Consider the following 20,916-nt stretch of genomic DNA (forward strand, 5'->3'; position numbering starts at 1 on the left):
CTAAGACATCGTTTTTTTTAAGAATCTGATGTCTATCAGTTAAAAGTTCTTCCCTGTTATATGTTTATAGTGCTTTTTAACCTCCTAAATACCATTTTTCACAATCTAGTTTTAACATGTTTTTCAAAAAAAGGGCTAATTATACATCAGTTTGCTAAGAAAACTGATGTCTATGTACATCTTTAACATCAGCTAAAAACCGATGTTAAAGACCCCTACCTTTCTCTACACATGCGAAGACATCGGTTTGAAAAAAAAACATCGGTTTATAACCGATGTCTAAGGGCATTTTTCTAGTAATGTAATGAGAATATAACATCCACTGGTTCTCAAACATTATAGTAGCACATATATTATTCCGGTACCAGTGGGGGCGGATCGAGTAATTTTATTTTATATTTTGAAAAATAATGTACATCTATAATTTTAAAATATTGTAGAGTATTTTTTTATTTATTTTAGAATAATAATATTAGTATGATATTAAATTCTTTTTTAAAGAGAACATGTACTCTTGGTCCGTACTAATAAATCTATTAAAATGATTTTTCAAATGGGTGATGCTGATGTTATTTTGATAAATCGAATTCGTAAAAATCATCATCCCGATACATTGGCATGGGTTCATTCAAAACAAAAGTCAAAATATAGTGAAATCGGAACACCATTTTAGTCACAATTCTCAAAACTTAAACAATGATGTCCATCTGTCATTAAGTTTGAAAAAGTTATGACGATTAAATATTCCACACATAATAAAAAATTTCGTACGGCGATTCTTGAAAAAAAAAATAATTCAATTTGAAATGTTTTAAAAAGTAAAGAAATAATAACTTGTATCGTTTATTCGACGTCAGACTGATGATGGTGGAAGTTATATGTCGATGCTTCATTATACCAAGTTGTTATGCCACGTTTATTTTTAATGATCTCCTAATTTATTAATTATTAATTCCGATTAATATTTGACTACTTAAGACCCAAGTTATTCTTTCTTCGAAACGAGTAAAAAATCAATCTCAATAAATCAATAATAGAAAATATCTCTCAATAATATCTTTCAAATCACGAAGATATCACAAATTAACGAAATGTATCCCTAAAGCCTCTTAGGGATATGCCCAAATTTTATAGAACTGTGTAGACTTGATTCAATATAAATTGGTATGCAAGTATCTTGATAAAGGGATCCGATACAACGAGATAAGTCAGATACCTTCCAAGTCCAGCCCCTCTTTTTCATAAACCCTAATCTCACAATTATACCTAAATCGGTTTATTATTCCAACAACCCTCCGATTTGTTGTTGTTACCAAATTACACAAACAACACAAGCTAAATGTAATGCAAAAGTCCAGGTGGTCAAACCAGCATAGACTAAGAGGATTCTCACCAGTATTGCACTAGTGAACAATTACTTATACACGTGAGTTTGTTTTTTTTTTGAATAAAGAAGAATTTTTCATTATAATCAAACATTCTAAAATAATGTTTGAAACACACACAATGGAAGAAGACTATAAATTAATGAAGCCATAAAACGTACAAGATAGTCTAGACAACAAATGCCCTACCCTGTTTACCTGTTTCTTAACAAAAACAACTGAGATCTCAACTCTATTTCTAAGGATAGATCAACACTTGTCTAGTAAATCTCCAATCTTCAACTGATTATGCGTAGCCTTGTTAATCTCTTGTACACTTAAGAGAGAGTCACTTTCAACAATAATGTCTTGCTCTAAAAATTCAGAGGACCATATGAGAGCTTCTAAAATGGCTACTAACTCAGCTTCAAGCACCCGATACTCGCCTTGCAAATCTCAACATTTTTCCACGAACAAACAAGCCTTGATGGTTAAGAGCTACCAAACCAACAGGGAACGAGTCTACACCCTAAAAGACTGAGCCATCAATATTCAATTGCTTCCAATACTGGGAGCCACTCATTTGTTGACATGCTGCGAACAATCTCTCTGCAACTGAACTGGCTTATGACACTTTCTACTGCGAGCTCCCCTCCAGTCAGATATTTGCTTTGAACTCCAAGCCATAGCAACCACAAGAGATATCACCTTCCCTTCTAGGACATGTTTGTTCCTTGCCCACCAGACAGCCCAGACCACTATACCTATCTTAAGTTTTTTTCACTTGATTATGTACTTAGTTTATTCAAATACCATTCAGGAGCGCTTTCAACCTGTCTCATGTCATATGTTAGGCCAATACGTTGCTAGCAGAAATTAGCAAAATTTCAATCACAGAAAAGATGTGATAAGTGCTCAATATCTCTTACACACATTAAATAACTTATAGGAACATGAATGTTTTAACCCTTAAACGATTACGAACATGAACATTATTATGACATATTCTTCAAAGTAGAACTCTGATTTTGTCTCTCGTACTACGTTGTGGAATTCGAACTGCTAAAATGGCTTCGTCATTAATGTTGTTGAATGTATTTCTAATTTTATCTCATAAGGAAATCACAAACCTTACCTTCTCTTTTTGAGCTACCGCTGACGTCTTGATCAACACAGAAGTTGACCTTTCCTCTCAACCATCTGTCAGATTAAATTTTTATAGAACTACCATCTCCTACAACCCACCTTAAACCTTCTTGCATGCCCTCCCTTGCTTCTATGGTACCAAACCGCGTATAGGTTGATCCCCCCGCTTTACCAGCTTGAAGCAAACTACAATATATGTGGTACTGAGCCTTTAATAATCTTGACACTAAAGCATCCAATTTTATGTGAAGATTCCAACATTGTTTACAAAATAACGCCAAGTTAAAACCATATAAATATTGGAAGCCCAAACCACCTTTCTTCTTAGACATACTCATACGAGACCAGGAAAGTCACTTGATGTTCTTGTTATTTGAAGAATTAGAGATCTACCAGAAGGCATTCATCATTTTCTCAATTTTTTGGCACCATAATTTAGGAATCAAGAAGCATGACATCGTATAAGCAGGAATAGTTTGTGCAACATTACGCAGTATGACAGCCTTCCCTGCTCTTGACAATAGTTTAGTATTCTAACCCTTGATTTTTGTCCAAACATTGTCCTTCAAGTAGCTAAACACTGATTTTTTTTATTTGTCAATAAGAGAAGGCAGGCCAAGATACTTACTAGTGCCAATATCACTAGACATTCTAGATTTCATTTTGTTTGTCTTGCCGAACATTTGAACTAAAAAGATAGTATATTTCTGATAATTCACTACTTTCCCGGAGAAAACCTCATAGAGAGGCTGAATTAATTCTTTAATAGAATTTGCATCCCCTGATGTTGCTTTGAAAAACAAAAAGCTATCATCCGCGAAGAGGAAATGAGTAATAGCAGGGGCCTGAGGATAAGTGTGACAGCCATTAATGGAAGAGTTACCAGCTGCAGTTTTGAGAGATAACGATAGTCCTTAACACATAAGAAAAACAAATAAAGGTCTCCCTGCCTGAGACCACATTTAGGAAGAATTGGACCTATATTCGAGCCCTGAAAAGAGATTGAATACGAGACCGAGGAAACACACATCATCATCCAATTGACCCATTTGATCGAGAAGCCCATAGCCAACATTTGATTCCTTAAATAACCCCAAAAAACTTCATCATAATTTTTACTTATCTCCAGTTTTAAGGAAACATCTCCCTGTTTTATCACCTGTTTTCTTCTTCATAAAATGAATTAATTCAAAATAGACAATGACGTTATCATCAATGTTTTATCCTGGAAAAAACTGCCATGTTCTTCAGATATCAGGACAGGCAAATTTTTTTGCAGCCTATTAGCTAGACCTCAGTAACAATTTTGTATAGAAAGTTACAATAAGCATTGAGTAATGCTAGAGCACAAGAAATGGTACAAAAAATTGTTACAAAATGATGTGTCATGGGTGATGTGGCACTTTGGAATGATTTAATTAGTGCGTTTGATGTAAATACGAGGGGTCCATTTTCATTTAGCCAATAAAAATTTGACACTTAGCATTTTGTAATTTTTTTGGGAACCAATTTGGTGCCCCTAGCATTTTCCTTAAGCATTAGGCCTAAGATCCGTGACATCCTCCACTTTCTCTTTTTAAGAAATGAGAACTAGAGTAGTGTAATTTACGTTTGCTAACTATAACTAAAGTATAAAAATTAAAAATCATTATTTTAAACATATGGGATCTTTAAACCCAAATATTCATTCAAACGAATTACTTTCGTGATGGTACATGCGGTGAACAAGAATCGAGCTCAGAACCTAGGACACCAAGATATAAGACTTTAACCACTTGACTATCTCATTAGTTAGAATTTAAATCTAAATTAAACACACAAAATCAGTCTAAACCGTGTCTCCATGTATCTAGACTAAAAATGGGATTTTGGTTGATTTGTTGTTATATTAATAATTATAAAAATTGTTTATAATATTTTTTTGCTAAGCGTTTATAATATTTTCTTGTACTAATTTAAATTTATCATTTCTTCAAGCTTTGATTTAAACTTGACCAAGTTATAATTTTTACGTAAAATTTTGAACTGAAAATATTTGTACAATAATTTTCTTATTAATTATGTCTCATTAATTATAAGTTGTTTAAGAAGTATCTAAACAAGGGATCTACTTTAGTTAAATTTTACTTTATTAAATTTTAGTTGTCATGATATTAATTTTTATATTTTTGGGATCTTTTCAATATTCTTTCAATGCTAGTATATAATATTTTATTTTAAAATTAGTGCATCGAGGCTAATTTTTGAGAAAATGCCTAGTTTACCCCACTTTTCAAGTCTAGACACCAAAATACTCACGAGCGCGGAATAGTTCCCAAAATGCTTGCCAAATATGCATGTGCATAATGCATAGTTCCAATACACATGTGCAATATGCGTATTCTTTATAGTATTCAAACTTTACAATTACGCGCATCTCATAAATGTGTTTATATGAGTCAAGTTCTATGAAAACCACATTTTTGTTGGAGACCACGGAGACCACTTATGTTCAGCAACTAAAATCTTGTATAAAAATATTGTAAAATGTATTATTTTATAAATTATATTCTACAAAGATCATTATTTTATTCAAAATCATGAACATCATATATGTACTGCATGTAGAACATTCCAAAATGTTTTATTCTACGAAACATGTTTAGTTTGCAGAACATTTGTTCAAATTGCAGAACAGACACATTATACTTATTAAACTTATATGATCTTCAACAATTTTAATGAATTAGTGATATTCGTAAAAAAAATACTTCACAAAATAATATATTTGATAGTGTTTTGATTGCAGAACATAGGTGGTCTCCGAGGTCTCCGATAAAAATATGGTCTTCATAGAACTTTTCTCTTGTTTATATATATATATATAGGCAAATGATTAGATTAAAACCAAACTTATAATAAAACTAGAAACTAATCTAAACCATTAGATCAATCTAATCTAATGGACCCCTAAAAGCACAACGCCTAACTAATATGCACTCTCACACATAAAATCTCAATTTTTTCCCTTCATTTTTAATTTAATTTTTCCCGTCAAATGGTAAGTTTTTTTTTAATCCAACTTCACTATATTTTTATAAATCTTTCAACGATCAATTTGCATACCATATGTGCTATATTTCGACGTGATTTAGAATTTTTTTATTTAAGTTTCGAGGTTTCATTATAAAGGAGTTTCTATTTGGTAGCCCCTATATGTATATGTATATGTATATGTATATGTATATGTATATGTATATGTATATGTATATGTATATGTATATGTATATATATATTAACACAATCCATGCATACAGTACACATACCTCATAAACAATAAAAATTCAAAACCCATAATTCATGCCACGACCACTACAAATCGGTGATAACGGTCCTAAATTTTCTGAAAACTGTCACTACAATCTGGTGACTACGGTCCTAAGTTCTTATTCGATATTTTCACAAACCATGGCATAAATCCAAAATTAGCGTATAGACACCACACATACACATGTTAAATATACTATAACACATAATACTTTCAAATATATCACCATTTAGCCCAAGTTTTGATAATCAATTACATACACATAACACACAATTTTGAAAATACTAGCAAGATCGATTGAAAACTTAGCTCAAAATCTGATCAAATCTGAATTTACCATCTTTGACCCTTTAAACGCTATTTTCTTAAAAAACACGAAACATGAAAGTTGAAGAGAACGAAAAGACCATTCTGAAAAGTCCAAAATCATCAAATTCTAATTTACGATGAATTTTCTACAAATTTTATAAGATTACTGATTTTGGTGTATAAAGCCCTACAAATTCAAATAATAAAAACAAGAAATATGAATATGATGTATTTATAATGTGCTACAACCCTTCTTAACCTACAAGTTATCCGTATTAAAACATGATCCAAATTTTAGGCCCAGTGGTCTAATTCAATTTCAATATCTTGATATTTATCTAATTTTAATCTCTTTTATTTTACTATTATTAAACTAATTATAAAAATTACGGGATATTTGGATGATGAATTTTAAAAGATATTCTATAAATCTTCTAAGTAACTTGTTATGGTAATGAGGTTGTTATGGTAATGAGGTTGGTTTTCCACTTTATATATATATGGAGTTCATGGGTTCAAATCCCATCCAAAACTTTATTTTTAACAATAATTTAATGAGTAGAACAAATTTGTATTTTCATAATGAATAAAATAGTTCAGAAATTAGGTTCGGGAGTTTAAATACATAATAAAATGGTTCAGGAGTTAGGTTCAGAAATATTAATTTTCCCGGAAGTTAGGATTGGAGTACACATGCTAGAATGTTCAGGAGTTTAATATACATAATAAAATGGCTTTGAATTTAGGTTCCGAAATATTAATTTGCCCTAGAGTTAGGATTTGAGTAATATTGAAGTTTAATATAGATAAGAGATAAGAGATGATAAGAGAGGGGGTAGAGTTTTTTTTTAATAATAGAAGATAAATATTAGGTACCCCGAATTGGCCTCAAAACCAAAATTGTTCCCAAATTCTTACATGTACATGTATAATTAGAAACTTTCATAATAATCAGATTTGTCACCTCGTGCATACATATACGTATACGAATTAAAACACGCCAAGTGTTGTGCCACGTCATTCCGGAAAAATTTCGGTAACCAATTCAAGATATCTAGCACTACTCATAAAAAATGTGTAATTTGAGTTAGCAATTAATGATAGGGGAAGCATAAATACGTAATTAATGTTAATTGGAGGGAAAATTTATAAAGTGTCACGTAACAAACCAGTTGTGTTTGTTTTAGTATTATTATAGATAAATTTATACCAATGTATTAATTATTTTTATTTAAAAACAATTACGTAATTAGTTAATTCACTACGATAAATATAATTAAATAGCATATATATGGGCGTTTAGAGCAGCTGAGTGACAAACCCTAATTAGATTTCACGTTGTTAAAACTCAATGGTGAAATCTGCGGACGAATTACCGGAGGTGTTGGTTACTGATATATACTTATTCGCCTTTCAGTTTAATCATTAGTTACCTGCAAGTCCGTTTGCAAGTCATGGTTATCCATTATCTCGAACCCTTACTTTATAAATTCTCACCTTAAGCGTGCCAAGATCGCTTCCATGCATAATCCCACATTACTTAAAATCCAATATCCTTCGCCCTGCCAGCATACTATCCAATAAATTACTCTAGGTCTAATGACTACAAGATATAACAAGTCACTTATTACTATTATATTAAAATATCAAATACTTTAAAAATTGTATAACAAACGCACAAATAGCAAAACCTCAATTACTCTGTCTTCAATACAAATTCAACTACAAAATCCACAATTTCTAAATATAAACTCATAATTATAAAACTACAAAACTATGACTGAAATTTAAGTTGCAAAAATTTATGTAAAATTGTTAGGGATTTGAACTTGTTAGATTTAGTATACTCGGATATATGTGAATTCGATGGTATTTTGACTAAGGATTATTGTAGATATTTTATTATCTTTATAGATGATTGTAATAGATATTGTTATATTTATTTGTTTAAACATAAAGATGAAGCACCAGATAAATTTATTATGTTTAAAAATGAAGCCGAAACACAAACTGGCAAAGTACTTAAACGTTTGAGGTCTGATAAAGTTGATGAGTATACGAGTACCTTGTTTATTAAATATTACGCAAGAAATGGTATAGTTCATGAGGTTACCCCACCATACACACCTGAGTGTAATGGGGTGGCAGAGCGAAAGAACACAACTTTTAAAGATACGATTAACAGTATGTTAATTAATTTCTGGGTTGCCTAAGTACATGAGGGGAGAGGCTCTGAATACGGCTTGTCATATTTTGAATAGAGTCCCTCTGAAACATATGAAAAAGACACCTTATGAATTATGGATAAAGCGTAAGACTAGTTTGAGTTATTTTCGAGTGTGGGGGTGCCTTGGTAAGGTGCTTGTCCCCGAACACAATAGAAAGAAATTTGGTCTGAAAACTGTTGATTGTATCTTTCTGGGCTATCTTGAAACCACAACTGCTATTAGATTTTTAGTATTAAAGTCTTACATAGATGGTATTGTGGCGAATACGATAGTTGAGTTTTATGATACAACTTTCTTCGAGGAAGTGTTCCCCATGAAGACTGGTATACCTTTGGGTAGTTCTGAGAATGATCACACTCGCACATCGAGTTATATTCTTGATCATGTGAAAAAAGATAACAAATGTGGGGGCGGATCCTGTTAGTAGCTCTACTCCTAACAAAGTAGAGGAACCTAGAAAGAGTAAGTGTGAAAAGGTAGTCAAGGACTTTGAAAGTGATTTTATCACTTATAATGTCTAAGATGAGCCTTTAACTTTCCATCAAGCCATGGATTCTTCGGAGTCAAGGCATTGAAAAGGCGTTGTGAAGAATGAAATTGACTAAATTGTTTCTAATGAAATATGGGAGTTAGTTGATCTCCCTCTTGGGTGTTCTACTATAGGATGTAAGTGGATCGTCAAGAGGTAGATAAACCCTGATGGCTCAATAGATAAGTACAAGGCTAGGCTAGTTGTAAGGGCTTTAGGAAAAGGGAAGGCATTGACTATTTTGATACATAATCTCCTGTTACCTGAATGACAACAATCAGAATGCTTGTTGCATTGGCTTCCGTAAATGGTCTTATCATCCATCAAATGGATGTAAAGGTAGTTTTTCTTCATGGTGACCTTGAAGAAGAGATTTATAGGATCAATCTGAGGGATTTGTTGCTTCTGGTAATTATGAAAGGAAAGTATGTAGACTAGTCAAGTCCATATATTATTTTAAACAAACTGATATAGATTGGCATAAAAAGTTTGATGAAACTGTTTTAGATTTCGAGTTTTTAGTTAATGAAAGTGACAAGTGCGTCTACTATAGGTTTAGAGAAAATGAATGTGCCTGTATGTAGATGATATTTTGTTGTTTGGAACCAATATTGAGATTATTAAAGAGACAAAGAGTTTCTTGAATAAGCACTTTGAAATGAAGAATATGGGCGAGGCTAGTGTGATTCTTGGGATCAAGTTGACACAGTCAACTGATGGAATAACATTGTCATAGTCTCATTATATAGAGAAATCTATACTTGAGAAGTACAGTTATTCAAATTATAGAATCGCTAGTACACCATATGATTCAAAATTTGTTCTTGTCAAGAATAGTTGAGGTGTTCCTGTCTCAGTTAAGGTATTCTCAGATTATTGATAGTTTACAATATCTTGCTAATATGACTAGACCGGATATTTCTTATTATGTATTTAAGTTAGCTAGATATACAAGCTGTCCAAACAAGACTCATTGGGAGGCAATGGATAGAGTTCTTATATATCTTAATAGAACTATTTCCCTTGGTTTGCATTACTAGAGATTTCTGAGGGTACTCGATGGGTACAGTGATGCAAGTTGGATAGCTAAGAAATTCGTTTCCAATAGAGTGGTTGGATATGTGTTTACCCTTGCGGGTGGAGCAGTTTCCTGGAAGTCTTCTAGACGGACTTTGATTATTTGGTCTACCTTTGAGGAAGAGTTGTTTGCACTAGATGCCACCGGCACGAAGGTTGAATGGTTACATGGACTGATGTCAGTATTACATGTAGTAAGCAAACCGTTTTCATCCATTTATGTTTATTGTGATAGCCGTACAACTATCGACAAGATCAGAATTGTGAAGTATAATACTAAAACTAAGAGACACATCCAAGTTATACTAAAGTCTATAAGGGGTCTTGTATCCGATAGGATTATTGCTATAGAGTTCATAGAAACTCGAGATAATATAGATGATCTGCTGACTAAGGGGCGTGAGCATGTTATAGTCCTTAAGTCGGGGTTGGGACTGGTAACCCATCATGATTCATCAATAGCGGAAATCCGATATACCTGAGAGGAGATCCCTCAAAGTGTATTCAATGTGGTAATAACAAGTTTTAATGATGAATTAGTAGTACCTCTACCATATACTTTTAGATACTCATGTATCTGAGTCTATCCCCCGTAAATTTTAAGAGGTACTAGAACTGCTAGTTAGCAAGAGTTTATTAAACTCTGATGGAAACAGTTTTGGATCAGAATTTGCTATACGAATATACCAAATACTGTGTCATAATTTACTAACTCTGAATGGGGTCAAGTCGTTAGACGAGATATTGGTAGTACATCTTTGGAGATACTCAGCTAAGGGAATGTAATTGTGAGGTCGCAGTTAGAGAAAAGGGTTATTCCTCGAAGCATTCGACGAACATGATTGAGATATGATCATAACGTCTCAAAGCCGTAGATCTGCACAATAGCCTTTTGACTTGTCGGCGTCTATGGAGTGTGGTTACACCAAAAAGATAAAAATTCAAGGTGAAATATTCCATCTATATCCGGTTGCCATCGAAGTAGGGGACTTAGGAGGGTCCAAACTCGAAAGGGCACCGACTCTGAAAAGCAAGTCATGATAAAATCTAATATGCATTTCTCTATGAATTTGTGGGGGATTATTAGAAAATGGTAAAGTTCAAGACACTAATCAGGTGTGTTCTTGATGAAATTACCGAAAACTAATAAATAAAAATTGTTACTTTTCATAAGAACGTAAACTTTCATGTTTGGATTTAAGAGAGTTTCTTAGTGTAATCCATGAAGAAATCAGAGAAAAGTTGCTTATTTGTATAAATTTTATTTCAGTTTTAGTTGACAAGTGAGATGTGAATTCTCTTGACATACTCAAGGAACTTGAATATAAACTCAGGGCTTGTGAGGCTGATCATGGGACCTGAGCATAGGCTCAGGCTTGTGAATCTGAAAATTGGGACTCCTTGTAGTGCTCATGACTTAGCTTAGGCCTTGAGCTTTTATTACACTATATCAATCTGAGGGGAAACTCAATACCAAAACTAATTTAATGAATATTTATAAATAAGCTTGTTGTGTATATATATATATATATATATATATTATATCTAAATGAGGATTATTATTATTTTTATAATATTAATAAGTGACTTGTGATATGAATAGGATTGAGATATATACAATTAGAGACGTTACTTTTCAAGGAAAAGTGAAAACCATAACCACTCATCTCTAATATCTCATCTCTCTCACACTATCACATATACATACAAGATACATAAATTTCTTGGTGAATTGAGCTAGTTGTTCTTGGTGAATTGAGCTAGTTGTTGGTCATTATTGAGCTTTGTCTGTGAACAAATCGTATCATGCAAGTGATATTGCGGCAACTCATCATAATTTAAATGGGGCAATAATCTCTTCAAGAACATCCAAGTCTTCTCGAGGGTTTGGCGACTCAGTTGGTTCTCGAAGTTCTCGAATTCTGATAAAACTTCATATAGCTAATATAGCTAAGTGATTTCCTCTTTTCTCATTTCAATGTAGTTGCTGGTTATAGGTAATTTCGACTTTCGTGATTATTTCGTTATTTGATTTTATTTGCTTGATCTTGTTAATTTGTGTTATATATAATTATTTCATTGTTGTGTTTTTAGTTAATATTCACAACACAAAGTTGACGAGTCGTTGGATTCTATATATTGTAAGTAATTATAAAACTAGACATTGAATTTAAACGGAAGGATATTAGTAGACATAAAGCCAATTCCAATAGAATTTTACAAATGAACTATGAATACATACAATATACATCGACGTAAATTGTTCGCCATCAGGCTTTCAGAGACTAGCCGGATAATGTGACATATGTGATGGCTTACCAAGTATACATATCAGAATATCCGTGTACATATCAGTACTCCAGTTTTATAACTTCACCCACATCAAACTCCACAAAGGTCGTCTTCCCAAAAATGCTCAACGATACTTTAAGCTGCAAGAAAAGATTTTTCAGAAATATTAGTGACTATAAAGGCTTCTGTATCAGGATAACATGGGATATTTTTTGATGAACATACGGAAGATTTATTAAAATATTGAAACCCAGCTCACCGGACAAATCTCTAAATCGTCAAATACAATACGAATGTGAAACAAAAGACAAGCTAAATAAATATCTAATTCGTTCTCAGATTGCTTAACACATTTGATAAATAAATTCTTTAACCTAAAAAGTATTATGATGATTTAGATAGAGTTGTATTATACAACCATATAATTGATGAATATTATAATGATGAATATCACATCACATACATGCTAAAAAAAATCATTTAAAAGGATGCCAAGGAAAAAACAAAAAACAGAGAGGCAAATGCTCATGCAATCTCAGGGAATTAATATTAAGGCAGCTTACCTTCCCCGTTTCACTGTCTACCTCCTCAAGCATGCCTGTGAAATCTGTAAATGGGCCTGATATAACTTGAAGTGCAGTACCTGGAACTAGGAGCTCATATTTCTTTTCTGCAGCAAGATAACTAGCAAGTGCCTCAGATACAGTATTACTATCAATATTCCTGGAAGATCGAAAAATTAGTAATGACGAGTTGGATGCAACAAGATAGAGAAAAGAAGCGCATGTACCTCGAAGGCGAAGTTGAAGCCATTACAAATCTGGTGTAGAGCTCAAAAACTTATTATAAGGTTTGCTTGAGAAGCCCGTGAATTTATATAGGGAAACAAACTAGGGTTTGTGTGCAAGATAGGGGTTGAGTATGCATTTATATATTGGATTGTGATCGGATTTTTTACTCACCAAAATTCCGAATCACGATTCATTTATATATACTAGTTTACGGCCCATGCTATGCACGGGTCTTAGTTAATATTTATATATTTTTAATTTTATTTTATATAATTTTATTAAGATTCTATATAAATATTTAAATATTTAAATACTAAATAATGATTATATAATTATAATTTCAAGTTAGGTTCAAATAGTATAAATAATAGTATATGATTGATTAAACTTATTCATAAATAATAATGTAAATGTTTGTTGTTGGTGAGTGAGATTCGAATTTGAAAACTTATATGTACTTTTATAAATAATATAAATGTTTGTTGTTAAGGGGATTCGAACCTGAGAACTTATATGTATTTTTATAAATAATAATATAAATATTTGTTGTTGACGGGATTCGAACCTGAGAACTTGTGGAGTGTATTTTGTTAGTATGTAGATCTAACGGCTCTGATTATTTGATGAAGAAAATCCGACGGTCATAATGTAAAGGGATAACCAAAATAAGGGGTCAACCAAACTACAAATTATATCTCATTCCGGCTATTATAATATAGTATAGATAGATTATCTAGTATATTTTTAAAATTGTCAAACTTAGATTGAAAGTCGTGTTTTAAAATGAAAAACGAGTTGCACATTCTTTTAGAATAATCAAATAACCCATTTAGAAAGTGATGTTTTGTGCTGTCCATGCGAATTGTAAACAAAAGCAGGATTAAATAATGTCAAGGGTTAACATGATAAAGCATCTAATTTCCTTGCTCAAGATTGTACTAGACTCAAGTTAAAGCATACGAGGGCAATGGGTGTATTGAACTCAGATTTCAAATTATTTTTTTCATTCATGAAAACTGAAATCTAGATGTATTCAACTGGGATTAAAAAATGTATCAGAATTTTATGATATTCAACTATGATTTTAAATTATATTACAAAATCTGGTGATATTCAATCAGATTTTAAATTATGCTTAAAAATCTGATGATATTCAACTGAGATTATTTAAAATTCTTTAAAATCTGATGGTATCCACAGCTAACGGATTTTTTTGGACATCATAAAATGATGGATTTGTGGGATTGTTCAATGTATTTTATGGTTTTTGAAATCACATCATAATTCATGAGATTTTGAAGGATTGTGTTTAAATCCTAAAAACTCTTCATCAAATCTACGACATTTTATCTATAATTCGCGTAAAATCAAAATCAAATATAATACATTAAAATCCATGAATAATATATAATGAATTAAAATCTCAATTTAATACACCAAGTCGTTTGTTGGATTCCCTGGCAGTTCTTATCTATAAATGACTAAATTAAATTATATTAGCGTGACCGTGCAATTATTAACCCACCTCAGTATTGTATGATGAAGTCAGAGCTCAAAGGACGTTGCTTAGGTAACACCTTCCGTATAACACAAGTCACAGTACCCGCATATCTAAGAACTTTTGATTATTTTTCACCCTTTGACCCAATCGATCGATATTTTACCCGAATTGATTGGATTTTAACCGATTTTTTTAAAAAACAATTTGTGGTAGAAGAGAAGATTCCATTGCTGGGAATATAGTTGATAAGAATCGATCGTTTGCAGCACTCTTTAGAAAAAGATCCTTTGCTACAAGGACCTAGTTTAGTGGATGTTCTCTTAGATTAATAACATCTCTGTCTCTATATGGTGACTATCACCTAACGTCTTTCGCTCAACAGTTCATCACTGTTACCGTCTTAAGCGGGATAGGAGAATTGATAAAGGGAATAGAGATGATGCTAGAGATCATACTTTGTAAAAGCATAATCCGGGATGAGAAGATATCTTGGTGAAGATAGATGGTATCTAATTGTTAAAATGAATTATGTAGTAATACAATCCGCTAAATGTTATCTAATTGTTAAAATGAATTATGTAGTAATACAATCCGCTAAGCCTTATTTGGCTACCTCAGGAGCAACGTACTTTGACATGATTATCGATTAATCGAGAATGAATTCGTCCGAACTCCGATAAATTGGTCAATAAACCGATTTTTAGAACACTTGTTTTCAGCAATCATTTAATTTTCTTAAAAATTTTAATTAAAAATACAGCCGTAAATATGTTTAACACTTGTTCTTTAATTTCTTTTGTTACTTTTATCACTTGACACACCATGCATAGCCTCTGATCATAACCAAGTTCAAATTGTTCATTTTGATGAGCTCGCCGGCGAGATTAAACCTAATTGGGTCTCTGTTTTATTCGCCCTTATCCACCCAATAAAACTATTTTTATACCCGACGCGGAATGTCATAAACCTGATCTTTTTGCTACTTCTACACTTTGTTCCACAAACATTTTTGGAGAGAAAAAAAAAAGAAATTTCAAAGATATATTTCTACCACTTGTTTCACAATGATTTTCTTGGAGAAAGAAAAGAATGCTAAAGATCAAAATTTCGTATAACTCTTCACCTCAGCGTACAGGACTCTATTGACAAAAAAACACTCCAACCATCTCTCTAGCACGAAAAACATAACCCATCTTAGTTATACAGTTAAAGGACATCTATACTATCTATTTATATCTATACAATCTATCTATATCTATATTATCTATATCTATATATTATCTATATATATACTATATTCTATCTATAATATAATAACCGGAATTAGTTATAATTTATTATGCTTTTTTTTGTTAGTATGCCCTTTTTTCTGGTTGGTTTGGTTATCCTCATTTATGACCGTAAGATCTTTTAAATTAAGTGATCAGGACCGTTAGATTCAAATACCAAAAGAACATACATTACTCAATCTCCCAGGTTCGAAGTCCGCCAACAGTAAATATTTATATTATTATTTATACATTATTAAAACTCTCAGGTTCGAACCTCGTCAACATCAAATATTTATATTATAATTTATACACTACCCGAGATTCAGGTTCGAATCCTACCAACAATAAATATTTATATTATTATTTATAAATATACTAATAATGTAATGATCCAAAAATAAATTTATTATAAATTTAAATAATATAAAAATATAATGAAGACTCGTGCATCACACGGGTTGTAAAGCTATAATTTGTAATGACATTTTTTTGGTTGGTTTGGTTATCTCTATTTATAATGGTCGGATCTTTTTTAATCAAATAATTAAGACCGTTCGATTCAAATAGTAAAAAAATATACACTACTCAAACTCTCAAGTTCGAACCCGCCAACGACAAATATTTATATTATTATTTACACAATACTAAAACTCCCAGTTTCGAAACCCATCAACAACATATATTTATATTATTATTTATAAGTATACTAATAAGGTAATTATTCAAAAATAAATTTATTATAATTTTAAGTCATATAAAAATATCAATGAAGTCCCGTGCATCGCACAGGTTGTAAAACTAGTGGTTTTTAAAAAATGAATTTATTAAAAATAACCATGTTTTTAACTTATTTAAAAAATACGGTCAATGTTGCATATGGGGTTGTATACGAGGTTGCAAATATTGCAAACGAGGTTACTCGAATCGTAATTTTCAAAATATTTTATGCATCATATTTATTTCTGAAAAAACCATTTAAAAAATTAATTAAAAAAATTAACAAGTTCGAAACTCTTCAACAACAAACATTTATATTATTATTTATAAAGATGCAAATAATTTCTCAGGTTCGAATCCACATAATAGCAAATTGTATTCATATTTACAACCTATCAATAATATCATATTTTACATATAATGTATTATACCGTAATAAAAATTATAATACATATTAGAAATAAATAAATCATATATAGTACGGGTTATAAGCTAACGGTACCTTCCAAAAAACTATCAATTTATAAAAACTGTAATTAATTTAAATACATTAACTTATTAAAAAACAAATAAATCACGTATCGGCCTCTTTAAAGTTGTCCAGCTTAAAAAGGATAGAAAATTAAAACAAGTTCTTTTCTTTCAAAATAATAAAATTAAAAATGAAATAAAATAATTTTCTATTAAGAATAAACTAACAACAAACGATATTGTACATAAAATAATTTTTAAAAATTGAATATTTAATAAAAAAATTACCATGACTAACCCTAATATAACTTTGTTGAAACTCAATGGTGAAATCTGCAGAAGAACTACCGGAGATATTGTTTACTGATATACTTATTCACCTTTCAGTAAAATCATTGATTACCTGCAAGTCCGTGTGCAAGTCATGGTTATCCATTATCTCGAACCCTTATTTTATAAATTCTCCTTAAGCGTGTACCGACTAAACCGCATTTTTCGGTTTTTTCGGCGGTTCGACTTGGTCTAGGTTTTGTATGAATACAAATCGTTATTTTACGGTTCCGCCTGGTTTCCATATCCAAACCGGACCGTTAAGGTCGAACCGGACCGTTTCAATATATATTAATATATTTATTATAATTACATACCATTTTTATGTATATATATATATATTTCTTGATTACTTAAGTTTATTTTATATTTTATATATTTAATTTATAATTAACCTCTTCAAATTAGTATTTTATATGTAATATTTGTATCTAAATTTAAAAAAAATAATAAATTTTATATTTATGTATTTAGCTAGGTTTCAAACCGTTACCGACAGGACCGAACCGTTAAATCACGGCCTGGTCTGGTTTGATATTTTAAATGGTCCGGTCCGGTTTGATATTCTGTAAAACCATTATATATGGTCAGGTCCGATTTGATCGTAAAAAACCATTATATATTCCGTTCATTACAGGGTTTGGTTATGACTCTAGGTCTAATGACTACAAGATTTTCCGGGTTGTATATACAGATTTTTGTGATGAAGTGCCAACAGTGCAGGTTTATTCCACGAAAGCGGATACTTGGAGAGATTTGAAGGCTCTTATATGGTTGAACAAGGACTACACACATGATAGGTGGCCATACCCTTGCTCTGTTAAAGAACAAGCGTCGCATGTTTTGGGTTTTGAAGATTTCGTTGCTATGGCCTATGTATCCGAAGGTGGTTCTAGACCCGGAATTGATATATGGGCACTTGAGAATGCTTGCATTGAGGTGTCTTGGACTAAAAGATTCTTTATCATAAGTTATGGTTATACCGTTATCTGGGTGCTGGACTGTTGTCTGGTAATGTGAAGGGAAAAATCTTCGTGTCCGACTGTGATGAAAAGAATGCGAATAAATATAATGTACTTGGAGGGCTTAATGATTCTGAAACTCTTGAGTGAAAGAACAGCTAAATTATACTTATGCAGAATTAATAGTTGAGCACAAAATTCAAATTTACTCTGGATTTTAAATTTTTAGTGTTAATTGGTTTTTGCAGGCCCTAATTCCCTGGATCAACTTGATTCGGCACTCATTTTAACACCTCTGATATATTAGGAGTATATGATTTTCCGATAGGATGATTCTGAGTTTATTTTCTCTGCCCTGCTCAAGCTCCAAGCAATCTATGTGAATGTAATCGAGATTAGCTATCACTAAAGTATACAGAATGTAAATCATTATTTCAAACATGAGGGATTCTTAAATCCCTTGAGATATACCAGATCATTCCCTTCAACTAACGCCAAAAGATTGCCCCTTAGAGCATCTCTAACCATGAACAGCCCTGAGTTTAAAATTAAGTTGACATACCAAAAATAAAAAATATAGCAAATCTCTTCAAAAATTCACACTCCAACCATACTCATAATCATAGTTAATCTCCCGTGGATGGTTATATTTGTCGATCCACTACATGCCTGTAAAAAATCTGTAGAAAAATTACACATCAGTTATTACCATATTAAAGTGATATATTCTATTAATCACAATCTAAAATATTAATAACATACTATTTTAAATTATATCAACCAATAGCCAATACCATCGAAGCAAAATGTCTTAAAGATTGAGCAAATTTTACATAATGTCTTACGGGTCCAATTTAGCCAACCATTATAGTCAACTCCATTGGAGATTATGTTTAAGTAACTAAACTAAATGTATGGCAGCCATCAATTAAGGTTTTCTGGAGAACGAGTCATTAAAACATATGAATGCTGATGTTTTACGTAGAATATGTAAGTACTAGCTTACACCAGAAATTGTAATATATAGCATGCATAAGTTTACATCTTCCGTGCATTAGTACAAATTCTTAACATTAGGAGACTTGAAACATACATAAGATGCAATTAGAGGATTCTCCCAACGAATTTTAGGTGCATATATTATAGTAGCACAAATTCATGAACCAATGCGAGCTGATCTTATTCTTACGTACTAATCAAACTATAATTGATCCATCTTGGTTTCTAGTAATCCTCTCTACGGAGAAGGTTGTGCTGGAGGTCTGCAAAGTTTGCGGCACGGCCTGTGTCCAATTCCATATGGTGGCAGGGGTACCCGCCCTGGCTTAAGTGCTGGATAAGTAACAGAACGAGCAACGGAAGGAGCAATGAAAAGCAGAGCTCCGAAAATGAGGAGGAGCTTCAAGTAGGTGGCCAGAGACATGTTTGATAATGTGAGTGTGTGGTTTGCATTCTCAACTAGTAGGAAGCTGGGCTTTATAGGGATTTTTCTAAGACTATTCAGCCACGATGAAATTAGTGATATAATTGGTTGATTTTATTATCAGGATGAGATTTGCTTGGAGTACAGTTATGTTGAGCACTGGACCGTATGGGACGCTAATGACTAATGAGCAAGACTATAAGCATTGACTCTATGTAGTAGGTCATTAAAAATGCCGGAATAGATTATAGAGAAAACGTCAAGTTGTAACAAATGTGAAAAGGAAATATAAATATCTTGATAAAGAATGATATTTGCTAGGTGTTTATAATAGGATTTCTCATGTGTGAACACCGGCACATGGAAATTCTCAGATGAGTGAGAATCGAATTCAGGAACCGGGGACTAAAGAGGATAAACTCTTAATCACTTGACCTATCTAACCGTGTTCTAGAAATGTTATAAGTTTAAGTCATCTTAATTGTTTTAATTTTACTAGCTTTAGGGAAGATCTTCTATATATATATATATATATATATTATGAATTATTAAATAAATAAAATATCTTAGATAGTTTAATAACAATAATACATGATTAAAATGCACAAATAATTAAATATGGTGCTTATAACCAAATTTATTTTTATTTAATGTTAATTGAACAACATAAATACATATATTACAATTTTTTAAGTAAAATACACGCATACATTAGAGTGAGTCTAATTGAATTATATAAATATATAAAGTACTAGTTTTTTGAGTCAAGCACATGCAGGGGTTTAATCAAGCCGAGTCGAGTCGAATATTATCGGGATTGCCTCGGACTCGATTAAAAATGTTCGGACTTGAGCTCGAGTTCGACCGAACCTTAACTTTCAAACTCGAAACTCGACTCGTAAAAATTTTGATAAATTTGAGTTTGGCTCGAAAACTCGATTCGATTTTATCAAATATTGACAAAAACTCAAAATATGATCAGCTTGGCTCAAGTTTGATTCGATTAAATATATAAAATATTAATTTTTTATACAAAAAAAATTATATTAAAAAATTAAAAATAATAAAGACTCGATAAGTATCGCGAACCTTACAGGTCAAGTAATTTAAAGCTCGTGTTCGCCTCGGCAAAGAATTCGAATAGCTCGAGTTCGGCTCGATTATTAACATGCAGAATTTGAATATTTTATGAGCCAAG

At 31.8% G+C, this 20,916-nt stretch overlaps 1 protein-coding gene across 1 annotated transcript; it reads right to left on the bottom strand.

Annotated features, from left to right (window-relative positions):
- Positions 1 to 12,143: 12,143 nt before the first annotated feature.
- On the bottom strand, positions 12,144 to 13,109 carry LOC141724078 (uncharacterized). Its single transcript, XM_074526065.1, has 3 exons — positions 13,043 to 13,109; positions 12,816 to 12,975; positions 12,144 to 12,392 (listed from the first exon to the last, which is right to left on the bottom strand). Exons 1-3 carry the CDS (start codon positions 13,063 to 13,065, stop codon positions 12,312 to 12,314), a joined length of 264 nt encoding a protein of 87 aa, XP_074382166.1. The 5' UTR covers positions 13,066 to 13,109; the 3' UTR covers positions 12,144 to 12,311.
- Positions 13,110 to 20,916: the final 7,807 nt, after the last annotated feature.

This window comes from Apium graveolens, chromosome 5 (assembly GCF_009905375.1).
Source record: "Apium graveolens cultivar Ventura chromosome 5, ASM990537v1, whole genome shotgun sequence".
NCBI lineage: Eukaryota > Viridiplantae > Streptophyta > Magnoliopsida > Apiales > Apiaceae > Apium > Apium graveolens.